Source organism: Syngnathus leptorhynchus, chromosome 13 (genome assembly GCF_054491065.1).
Source record: "Syngnathus leptorhynchus isolate UIUO chromosome 13, UIUO_Slep, whole genome shotgun sequence".
NCBI classification, from domain to species: Eukaryota; Metazoa; Chordata; class Actinopteri; order Syngnathiformes; family Syngnathidae; genus Syngnathus; species Syngnathus leptorhynchus.
In genome coordinates, this window is record NC_141207.1 from 5,204,447 (window position 1) to 5,217,470 (window position 13,024).

A 13,024-nucleotide genomic window follows, 5' to 3' on the forward strand; every position below is an offset into this window, starting at 1 on the left:
TATCGTTTATATAGTATGAAAAATAATTAAGAGCTTTAGTTGAGATCAATTAACAAAACAAAAAACTATTCAACGACTTTGAGTTAACCAATTTACGTGCCTTTACTGCCACCGTGCGTAAAAGATTTCCACTTACACCCCCATAAATACCCAAGGTAAAACCTAAAATTGGGCAGGAAGAGCTTACAGGTGTCTCATCCGCAAAATACATCACGATATCGACCAAGACCTTGAAAAGGAATTACAAATGTCTGAAAGTCATTTGTAATTTTGCGGGGATGCTTCTTTTAAATGAATAAAAGGGGCTTCATTAATGAACTCCGCCACCTCCTCCTACGCCTCCGCATCAAACCCCTTCGCACTCTGGTTTACAGGCGGACGGACGCAGTTACAACCGCTGCCACACTTTCCATTTATTTACGGAGTCAAACAAGACCAGAGGTAAGAAATCTTATGCATGGTGCATTTTTAAGTGACGTTATAGTTAAAAGTTTCGTGTACGTCGACGTCAATATTGGGCTGGTTGAGTTGCATTCAAGAACTTCAAGATGCAGAAATGCATCCCCTCAGGCTTTAACTCATATGGATACTCTTGATTGGCATGTTAATTAGGGAAATATGTGAAGGAATGAGATGGATTATGTCACTTTTAGTTATTCTAGCACTGAATTATTAAACAGTAAAATAATAAACACATACAGGCTCCTTGAAAGTTGCCTTATCTAATGTTGACATTTATTTTTACAAATGATAGAAACATACTTGAATGAAATCATACTAGGGACTTTAGCAAGTGCAGAAGAAAACACACCCAGTTAGAGCACAGAAATTAAGAAATGCAGACATTATTTGGCACAGAGCTAAAAAAAAATCACGAAAACAATTTTGAGAATGTGTTTCTCAGCATACATAATTCTAGTATTTCTTTATGTAAATGAACTCCCACACACTCATTAACTTGCTTCCGATTATAGTTTTTTAGTAGCTCCAGTATTCAATTAGAGCGAGCACAGCCTATATTCTCATGCCATGGGAGCTGCGCAATAAAGGGAGAGGCAGTTTGAATAATCAGTGCAGAAGTTGGCAGATTGCTTGAGGCAACAGTACAAGACACCTCCATCACTGCACAACCTTTTCAATCTTTTGGTGAATTCCTGGCTGATTCTATTAGATTCTCCACATATACTGTGTACTAGTCATACCACGAGTACCAGAATTGATCTATTGGTGTTGTGCACTGACCACTGCTTGGGTCAATACTGCTTAATGACGACATGATACATCACATTAACTCTTAGTACTTTCCAGTCCAATCTAGTTGGGTGATTTGTCTTTTTTTTTATCTTCACTTTCATTGCGCTTTGGGTGTTAACACTTTTATTAGAAAAAAAAAATGGCGCTATGTAAAAGTGTTTATTCAGCAAAAAAAATGAACCCCGTGAAAGAGATTATGGAAAATGGAGTTGATGGGTACACCCAGCATTCATCACCGGTGAGTCTTTGTTTACAATTATCAAGTCAAACTTTTTTTTCAATCACATTTTATTTATATAGCCCTTTACTAACAGGTACCCAAAGTGCTTTACAATAGGATACAACCAACAATAAAATGTGATTCAAAAGTGCTAAGAAGAAAAGTGAAAAATAGTTTTAAACAGTAAAGTTTATTTTGTAGTCTTACTGCCTTCTAATTGACATGCAAAGTTGATTTGAGTGCAATGATGGTAAAATGAAAAACACAAATTTCTATGTTAATTGATGGTTCACACATATCTGTCAGTTGTGAAAAATAGAAAATGGATAGTGCACAGTCCTCAAAAAAGATTTTATTTTCACTGCTGAGTCAGACAGAACATGAAAGAATATGGGCTACTTCACATTAAAAAGCTACACTTTGGTTTTTGCTCTCATTTTTATTATCTGAAAGCAAAGACTTCTCTCTTTAATTTTGTCCACAAATCTAAATCTCTTCGTGTGCACATTTCCTTTTTTCAAGATAATCCATCCATTCACCTCGCATGTAGGGGCATATGAAAATGCTTATTGCACAACATGCTTTTTGCACAGGTGTGCTTAGACTGCCCACAAAAAATGCCGTACGCCTTTGCTATATTCGTGCTTGCTATGGGCGGGGAAATTAATCAATGAATGACTCAATAAATCCAGCAGGCTGCTCTGGACCGTCAGGTGGCAATTTTGCAACGCTGCTCCAGTTTCAGCTGGCGAGCCATGGGCAAATCTAATGTTGATGAACAATACCTGATAAAAGGAAGTGTGTCGATTATTTTTGGGCACAATGCATTATGCCCATCATGTCTAATTTTAGATGTCTATTTTGAATTCTTTTTAATGTTTCCATTAGTACATATCTCAAAATGACATCAAAATCTCAAAATTATTTTTCATTTTATTGGAACATCATTTTCCACAGGGCTACTAAATATAGCATTAGCATATTCCACCCATAATTTTGTGTAAACCATTGTTTACATTTTTACAAATTAAACCCAAATGCAACAATTTGTCAAATCAATCCAATATTTAAGCAAACAGCTTAGTTTAACAAATAATTTCCTTCCTCCTCAGCATGCCTTCCAGTGATTGAGCTTTACGGGTGTGATGCTTTTATTAGTCGTGTTGATCATTAGCAAAACGACATGTCCTTAGTGTTACATAACGGGTTCTTTTCCAGAAAGGTCAACGCCACAGTAGGGTTTCTTTGAGAAATGTCTTTTCATCATAAGATGGGTGTAGCCGATAGAAAATCATCACCATCGGCTATGACATGTGAATTCACTTAGCATCGTAGTTAACACATTTCATGACAATTTATATTCAATTGGAGCAGCAAAGGCTTATGGCTAAATTGTATGCATTTTGATTCAATGAAATTATGATAAAGACCATTCTAGATGCCTCATCATCTGTTGACAAAACAAATCAACTGACAGGTACGTTTTGAAATAAATACTGACAGATCTTTTAAATTGGAGTCTGGCATCACTTGCACTGAATGCACACCATCAAAGGTTTGTTATTCGGGCTTCAAACCGATTGATCCATCAAATTTGAAGCCGTTCCGTGTTTATAATGCAATAGGCTACAGCCACATGAAACTTTAATAAGTCTCAGCAGCAGTTGGTTGTTGTTAATGGAATGTGAAAAAAAATGGACGCTACCACAAAGAATTGTGTGGAATAAAAAAAGAAAAGAAAATCACTCTATGTGCAAAAGTAATGGGACATACCATGATGGTGAATGTTTAGTAATCAATCATAATTCTTCTTTGTCAACAAGGGAGGTCACTTACGTTTTATTGTGTCATATTTGCTAACCTGTCGCTTAGCAGTCCTATTAAATAAAATAAAACCATTACATTTTTCAGGTTGAACAGGTTCCATGTTGGTTGGCTTTTGAATTTGATGAAATGTGATGCGTAACCAGGCTCCGGTGTTGACTGCTATGGACAGCAGGTGCGCAAAGGTCCCTCTTCTGTCACCGAACCTCCATCACTCCATATTAGAGACCATGCAAGACACCACCTGGCCATAAAAAAACAAAAAAAACAATTGGTTGTGGTCGTGTTGTCAACTTCACATCACATTGAGCCTCGTTGAATGGATTTTTTTTCTATGTAATGGCTGGCAGAAAGCTCAGTGAATACGGAGAATAATGAGCAGCCAACCTCATAAAAAGCTAATTAGGGGAAATTATTTCAAACCACTGTCAACTTGAGACCGAGTTCTGGTTAAAGGAAGAGTAACCACAATGCAGTCAGAGAGGGGATGTTTATTCTGCACATCATAGTAACGGCACAGTTCTGCTAATGGGCTGCTGAAAAAAGGATAACGATCCAATGTTTGTGTTTGTCCTTGCTCAACAACCATCATACTTCGACATATACTAATTGACGTAACGTAAGTTTTCAATAGAAAGTACTATATCCACTTACTGGACACTTTTTTTTTAGGTGCATGTGCACCTCTATTGATATTCAGTACAAGGTTGTAGTGGTAATAATAATAATAATAAATTAAAATAAGAAAATATTAATAATTAATTAAGCCAAGTCTCACTAGTTTTAAACAAAAGGCTGGCTGAGAAAAAATAATAATAATAACAAAATTAATCAATGAAGCCAAGTCTCACTAGTTTTAACCAGGTTGCCTGTTTGAGTCCCAGTTTGCTAAAGTATTTTTGAGCAGTCATGAAACTTCCCTATTGATCAAGGACAAGGCCTGCTAGTTTGATACATCGCAGTTCTACGACACCGTACTGAACAGTAACCTATCTATCGATTCATCCTTCCATCAATGTTCTATAGCGCTAGTCCTCATTAGGGTTGCACGTGAGCTGGAGTCCGTCCCTGCTGACTGAGCAATAGCAACTCTGGAATCTGGACTGGATGCCAATCAATCATATAGATAAACATTCACATTCGAGTGTGACAGATGTAACTATGAAATGCACCATTTTTCTTCTATTCATTAAATTTCAAAATCTTGGCTCACTGTATTGCTTTCATTGTTTATGCAAAGAGAGAGAAACAAAAGCTGAATATGTGTGTTGTCAGCAAAGTGATGCATTACTGGACGTAATTCAGATCTTAGTGTGATCCGACGCTTTGAAATGCAGCATCCTGACATGTTAGCTGATTATGTTGGCACAACTGTCCAGCAAGTTTGAAAACACAATTTAGAAAATGGCTTCACAAGATCAATGTCTGAAACTTTTGCTTCAAGAGAGACCCACTGGGGCAAAAAAAAAATCTCCCATTCATTCTTGCGCATGTTATGATTTTATCCAGTTCTTAGCTGCGATCAGAGAGCAAGAAATTGAACGTGTAAGAAGTAACGAACTTCATCGGTCAGAAACTACAGCAGCAGATTGTGTGGCTGAAATAGCCAAATGCAAGTTTTGCAGATTGATTTATGATACTATTGATTTAAATGCTGGGTGAGCCATTCCCAACAGAATGGGCTGCGATGGCAGCTTCAAATGTGTTGCAATCACTCTAGATACTAAGTTTGTGTTACCATGGTGACAGGAAATTGCAGTTGAACCCGCTTGATTCAGATCAGCAGATGAGATTCCGACGTTTATGGCTGGTGCTGAACCTCTAACACAGGGTCGGGCAACTGGCAGCTAGTGGGCTGTGTGCGCCTTACAGCCACGCTCTGAGTGACCCCTTGGTTAATTAAAAAATAAAAATGAAACTATTTCCCAAATTGGGTCAAATGGTTGAATGACTAGCAAGAAATACAAGAAATTGAAAAAGAAAATCAGCAAATGTGAATCGGCGGATGTCAACCTGCAAATATACAATATTTGCGTTGTAATTTCACCAATCACCACTAGATGTCTTAGTTGGACATACATGTTTTATACTTCATCATGAGTAGGGCTAATATTTTTTTCGCAATTTTTAACGATATGCAGGACAACGTAGTACCTCAATATTAAAATGTGTGAGTTTGTTTTTGTGAACCTAAATATGCAATTTTTATGCAAGAGAGCCCTTTGCACTAAGGGAAAAAGTGTAGCATAAAAGCCACAAAATAATACTAAAATAAAGAACAAACAAAATACACCAGTGTGAGTTAATTTCATCACTTACCTATTTGTGCCACACCAAGGGATTAATATTATGTATAATCTATTCCCAAACATTGTGTTGTTCTGTTTTCCTGGCACACAGCTCTGTGTTGATCCTAAATAATTTACACTTTATATATGAGACTCTATTACACACAATAAAACAACAAATTGCTTTTGAACGACAATTGTTGTATTTCTACAAAATGTATTGGCTCATTTGCTCTTTTCTCCTCCTTCCTGCAGCAATATGACAGGGGACCATAATACATTGGGCCTACCTAGACCCACAAGAGGACGGCATTGTCCAGAGGATACTTTGGGTCTTGCTCTGGAGCCCATGTATGGCAATAGCACACCCAGACATATTCTCCACCCATCCCACGCGGACTATGAGAGCTGGCAGAAGCATCGGACCGGAGGTTCCAGCCTACGTTCTGGCTCCCCTTCTCTCCTTGAACCCCACAGTCTCTCGAGCAGCCGCGACAGCCTCTACCTCACCCACGTGCCAGGCCACAGCCCGCCTCTGCACCGAAACCGAACTGGCCTCACCCTGGATGTGACCTCATCTTTTGACGTTGGAGGTAGCATGCTGGCGATCGACGGAGATCTGCCCATTAGCCCCAATGTGATCAAGAGACGTCGGGGGGGCATAATTGAACAGAAGGACATAGTGAAGGCCCATCAGGCTCACAAAATCCACAGCACTCCACAAGCACGTCGCAAGGAATGGGAGTAAGTCTGAAATCTTCTTGCTACCTTCTTTACCATGTGTCCACCGATGTGTGTGGTGCAATTTTTACGTTAGCATGTCGCTAGCGTTTCAGTTTCTCGTGCAGATGTTCCATTTTCAATCAATACTGCCTTTGTGTATGCTTAATTGGATCTACTTTACATCCACACGCACGTATAGTATAGATGTATTCCTGCCCTGTGGAGCTGTGAATAGTAGAGATTGACCCCCCCCCCCCTCCACCCTCCAGTACGTTTCCCTACTGAAGCTGAGGCTTTAGCTCTGGTGGGCCCGACCCCCACGGTGCCCGTCCCACCTTCCTCGCCACAGGCTCAGGATGCCACAGTCCACAGAAGCATTGGGAAGCTTTAATGGGAGGTCTTAATGCAAAATGAATGAAGATGGTGATACATGAGATTACCAAGTATTGACTTGACTTGAAAGAACCCTTCTATTGATTTAACACCTTTTATTAGTTGGGATCAGTAATTTGGCAAGGAAAAAAAGCCAAGAGAAAAATTGCTCTGTATTAATTAGAAATCATTATCCAGTCATCCAATCCAGACTTTCCACCAGTGTTTAATTCATAAGTCCATGGTGACAAATGGTTTATTGAGGCGATGGCATGATTATGAAGCCTGTAGAGATGTTCGGTCACGGAGCAGGTAACGGTCCCCTGGTCTGTCTGCTATAATTAAAATGATACATTCGTGTCAGATGTTCGCCGCCGCCGCAGCTGAAGACCCGAGTGAGTCACAACGTGTTATGACCGTGAACATTCAACTCTCAGGTTTACTACGAGGCAAATAAACTCATAGGGGCTTGGATTAGAATTGTTGCACCTGAGCCAACATGTGCATCTGTTTTCTTTTCAGGATGATTTCAGACTAACGAATAGTTTATAATAATAACGTGACTTGATGTGTATCCTTGCCCAACCGAGAATTTAATTTGATTTATTTAGGGCTCTCTGCCAGCACTTAAAAATAATCAATTTGATTTACCCATTTTGCTTTCCAAACCTTCTAGAATAAATGTGGAAACAATGTGGTGATATCTCAAGAACATGCCGACAAGACTTTAGAGCTGAGGAATATTATTAAATGACATCAGTCACCAGTGGAAAAAACACTAGAGACTAGTGAAATCATAAAAATCATGAATAATATATCCAAAATCCATAAAAAAAACTAAAATACTGCGAGCGTGTAGTCTATTTAAATCCTCAGATATATATATATATTTTGTGTGTGTGTGTGTGTTAAGTTGTAGGTTATTACCCTGCATGTGTAGCATTGCAGATGTTAATGACATCTTTTCATTGCTCCAGATAATAACAGTACTTATTGCTGCCCTCGTTTTAATGTCAGTGATTAAACTGGACCTACAGCTGGGAGAAATAACTATCTTGGACTCAGTTTGACCTTTGACCTTCGTGTTTACAATGGCTCTGTATGTCTGTCTATTGCTTAATCGAAGCTTCAATTGGCTACGAAGCAATTTGGCATTGTTCAGCCGCTTGAAAATAAGAAAGCCCACACATGTTCAGATTTACACTAAGGCCTGAACTGGGCAGGAAAACAGTGAGCTTATGTTGTGACATCACTGAGGTAAATAAAATGAAAAAAGAGGATTAAAAGTGAAAGCAGTGAAGAGCAACGTGTTGCATGGAAATTCTGTTAAATGAAAAGACTGCAAGACAGAGACAGTTGGATTTGTTAAACCCGGCAGCTTGAGCACAACTCAAGTCATTATGCTGAAATTGAAAATGAGCAGAGCAGACGTCTGAGCAGAATCCATGTCAGAGGTTCTACTATCCCCGGGTGATTTATTAAGTCGCCCGTCTGGCAACAGTTTGTTACTTTAGTTGATTCACATATGGTCAAAAATATTCAACTTTTTCTCATTGTTTTTTTTTCGCTCACATCTCTATTACAAATGTTTGACTCTTATTTATTTTTTCATATAAATGTGCAGCATTTTTCCCACATCCAATGGAATTTGATTTCCTTTCTCAAAATGAAATTCCTGACAAAAACACTCATGACCTCCTTTCCATTTGAAACTTTCACTTTAAAGTCTTTTAAACTTGCAATTTTTAATTGAACCCCCATAAAACTAATGCTTCCGATACATTCAATTTGTATACACATTCAGATTGCAAACACACACCGACACTGGTCAAATGATCAGTTTATGTCTGATATATACTGGAAAAGCCTCGGTGGTTATATCGTTGAAAAGTGAAGGCGGCAAGCACATTCCAACTGTTGCTGTTACCGTATTCGTGTGTGTTGGCTGTTCATTAGTATTCTTTTCCGACTCGGTGTCCTTTGTGGCAGCTATTCTCGGTAGGGGTGTTCACAGACTTGGACCGACTATGATCTTCATGTCTTGTGATCACAATGCAATTGGAACACTCTGTCTGTGCCTGTTGGTCATCCGCAAGCAGCTAACGGTTGGGAAATTGCCACAAGCCTCATTATCTGGCCACTAACCTTGAGGGTGTGGCAATTTGTGGGATGGCTTGAACCGTCTTTTCGGTGTCACAAAGCCAGCAGATGCCTTGTTAGTCTGTTCTTGAAATGATGAGATGGGTTATGCTGGATTTATGGTAAAAAAAAAAGTGACTTTGAAAATGCATAATTTTATGTTCTGTATTTTGGGAAAACAGAGTTCAGTGGGTTCAGTCTGTGTTTGTTATTAGCATTTACACTGAGGTGATCCCCAAAGTTGACATATTCAGCGGGGACAACGCAGAGCTTTGCAAAAAGTTCTTCAATTGCCTATTTACATTTGAAAAGCAAGGACGTGTGTTATGAAATTGCTTCCAAGGTCTTAATTGCACCGAAGTCATACCAGCTACCATAGCAACGGTTACCCATTCGTACCAATTAGATTATTTTTATTTTTTTTTACACCTCCAATGCCAAATTCTTTTTTGCTGATATTATTTCATTCAACTTTGCTGACAAACTCAGAGAGTAAATGGTCCTCCAATATCGTCTTCCTGTAAGTGTCACACAGACACACCGTGCGGTGTAAATGTCAGACCTGTTTGACACGGGTGAATTATTAATGATGACACGCTGAAAAGCCATTTTCCATGCCACAAAATGACATAATAGTTAAATAATTTCCGGGATAGAGGAGGGGCTTTAGTTTGGTTTTACTGTGCTAGTTTGATCAGATACTCATTTGTTTGCAAGAGTGAATGTTTGTGATTTGAATAGAAGCAGAAAGAAATCACAGCACCACGTCTGAATGTTCAGTTCAATGTTGCCTCGGGTTGCAAAATGAACTGTGGGGTTGTCCACTCAGTTTGTGACAAGACAATTTATTTGAAGTCACTAGCTGTTATAATGTGGCCGGTATGACTAACAGAAGACCTTGGTGGGGGAAAAAAATATTGATGCTGTATAAGTTGATTTGCAACATTTCCTGGCCTTGTCGACAAATATGATTTTTTTTCTGATGCAATATTAAAACTTTAATCTTGTAATTTGTGATTTTTTTTCCCAAAGTGGCCCTAATATTACTGTGTACAAATTAATAACAGTGTTACTGTGCTGCAAATATGTCACATATCAGAAAAGTAGTTTTCATTCATGTTTTTACTTGTACTCTAATATTTTTATACAAATATATTTTTATATATAGTATAAAACAAAACATGCTCACAATATTTAAATGAGCACGTTCCTATATTTTGCATTGTCATTCATCCGCTATTTAAATAAACCAGAGTGTCTAGAAAAATCAGCACACATAAAGGAAATTCAAACCCTGAACGAGACGTGCTATCCGCCCTCCCTCCCCCCCCAAAAAATGAAGCCAATATTGTCAATGGCTTCTCCATGTTTATGCATTTGTAGATCAGAGCGCCAACACTACTCGCTGGCCTGGATTTCGCCTCACCAGGGTGTCCTCGTTCCCTTTAATCCCCATCCATTTTAGAATTACATCCCTCGGTATGTCGTAGCTATGCATCTTTGGTCCGTGCCCTGCTTTCCAGACGACACCTAGCGCTTTTGTGAAAAATATTCACTTCTTCTCGCAGCACACACCCTCATCTGCATTCCACATTCAGATCAGCTAAACAGGCCTGATTGTTTCAATACTTGCATAGATCAGTGTTGATCAGATGTTTAATTATTCAACTCAATGGATCGGCTGCAAATTCACTTGCGAAACACAAATACACAGGAAAGTGATTAACACATAATATTAGCTGCACCGCTTCCGGTACTTGTGTGTGCTCGTATGTTTTACATTTCATCCAATCATATTTCTGTCCCTCTTTGCTACTGCTGCCATGTCAATTTAATCTGCCCAGGGCTGTAACTTTAACAATATTAGCAATGCGACTACTTCTATAGCCAAACAATTCCAAATTTCTGTGCTCTCATTTGTTAGCCAGAGCAAAACATGTCATAGGCAGCTTTGACTAGAAAAATACATTTGTAGCAGAGAAACTTATCATGCCCATTGTAAATGAATTTTTACAATATGTGTAATAATGGTGATATGTTCTTTGTCACTGTGATTTTCCTGGTGGAATTCATTTCTCTGTGCAGCCCAACTCCCTCATTGCCGTGTGATATGAAAGCAATGTGACCCTTCAACTCACCTCACAACACTCTTATTTGCTTGGATATAAAACATTTATTCCTCGAGCAATCCGGAAGTCTGTGTTGATATCCTACTTAAACTAGAACATATCTCACATCATATTTCATTATGTTTGTATGTGTGGTCAGCATCAAGATCCACATCAGTATGAAAGGTTCCTCCAGGCTAATACACAGGAAGCCAGAGACAAAGTGTGTGTGTGTGTGTGTGTGTGTGTTCAGTGCTATTCATCACTTGCTGTCTCCACCACTTCCAAACCAGGAGCCCAAATATTGCAGCAAGCCTGACTTATGTTCCTTTTAGAAGGGGGCAGTTTTGACAAACGACAAGGAGGTGCGTGGTAAGCAAAATCCCTCCTCATAAATATCCAGCTTTGCAGCAAAAAGTGGACTTTATTGACTTAGCTCTGACCCCTACTGGAGCTATATGGAATTGTTGATAAACTGCACAGGCCCATTCATGATCAGTCATCCCTGATTATGTCATTTGAACGTTTATGTTTAATGTGAACTCACAGCTAGGCACTGATAACAGAGTAGGATCAATTAAAAAAAATGATGCGTTTGCAGATTTATGACGTCACTGTCATCATATCAGCACTATACTCTAATTCCATTTTGTTAAAGGTAAGGTCAGTAAATATAAAAAAACTTTTAAGATGGACAGTCTGGCCATCTTTCCCTCATGTCGATGGCACACTCCAGTATAAAGTTGTCCAGCTGCCACCTGCTCAGAATTATTTTCACCAACTATGCTTGCTGAATTTATATGAGAACATCAATCTCCGCTGTCTGTAACCATCAACACACTTTTCCTTTACTCAAGGTTTTAGGTTGCACTGTAGATGTACTCGGTGATGTACGCTTCATTAAAGCTAAACACAGGCAGTGAGCACAAAAGTCTATTGATTTGGTATATTGGCCCTGTTGGACAAGATTAGAATTGTTTCATTTTATTTTTTACTGCTGTTGCAATGTTTGGGAGAAACTTTTGGTGCACTACTCTTAGCATGAAGACAGCAAGATTTCCCAAATGTGTTTGTTATGAAAGATGTGCTTTAGAAACATTTTCACTGCTGTTTTCAATTTTGGGTCTCCATTAAAGAAAAAGATAAATTTATTATTATTATTATTATTATTATTATTATTATTATTATTATTATTATTATTATTATTATTATTATTATTATTGACCCCCTGGAATAATTACATTCATGTCAATGTAGTATTAATTGTTGCCGCTAGAGGGCATTATTTCATTACCTTTGCCTGTTGCCTCAGCTGACATTTTTCAATATCCAAATTAAAGCCGAATATCAATGGATTTGGTTGGGAAAAAAAAATTGTTGATTTCTTTTTCTCTTTTTTGTAAATCAATTCAAAATGTCAAACTAAGAAATCACATGGACCTTCTGTTTCCACTCATCATACTTAAGATGTTTCTACAGACTAATTGTCCTCCAGTGGAAAAGTCTGTTGAATGGGCACAAACAACTACTTTATTTAAGTACAGAAGTTCCCTCAATAAATTGATCATCAGACACAATTTGATTGCTTTCACCAACAAACTGATGCGTCTCAGCCTCTGAGCATGCAATATGGGGGAAACAGGGTTGAGCATCATAGTTGAACAAAAGGCGTTCCTCTGCCTCCCATGGGCATCGTATATATAGGTTGTTTCATTATGATGTAGGTTTACCGCAGCAGATTCACGGGGCTGGGAATAGAGGGCATGTCAGTTGTGTTGCTAGGTAACGCGGAGGAGGAAGACAACAGAAGGAAGCGGGATTCTTGGGTGGATGGGAAAAAAAAAAAAGGGTAACTGTCAAAGAGGTTAAGAAACAAGGAAATAACAGTTGTTGTGGAAATATGAAGCCAAACATAGAATTGCTATAACTGTGCCGTAGCTTTTTTTTTTTTTTGTTTAATGCAAAGCTGCACATGCAAGGTCCTCTCTCATGTTCCAACTATTACCATCTCAATGAAGCTAAATTTAGTCCAGCCCCCATTCCCCCCACCTCAGCCCCTTCATGTGGCCACATCAATAGGTTTGCCTTTGTGGTCC

General features: G+C 38.6%; 1 protein-coding gene across 2 annotated transcripts in view; it reads left to right on the top strand.

The window, feature by feature from the left end:
• cacna1ea (calcium channel, voltage-dependent, R type, alpha 1E subunit a) overlaps positions 1-13,024 on the top strand; it is a 48,953-nt gene that overhangs the window by 535 nt on the left and 35,394 nt on the right. The window contains exons 1-2 of one of the 2 annotated variants that reach the window (XM_085928856.1): positions 333-441; positions 5,842-6,330. In XM_085928856.1, coding sequence (XP_085784982.1) covers positions 5,846-6,330 — 485 coding nt within the window. In that variant the 5' untranslated portion in view covers positions 333-441; positions 5,842-5,845. Of the gene's footprint in view, positions 1-332; positions 442-5,838; positions 6,331-13,024 lie in introns of those variants that run through there. The other variant, XM_085928855.1, reaches the window with a different exon arrangement.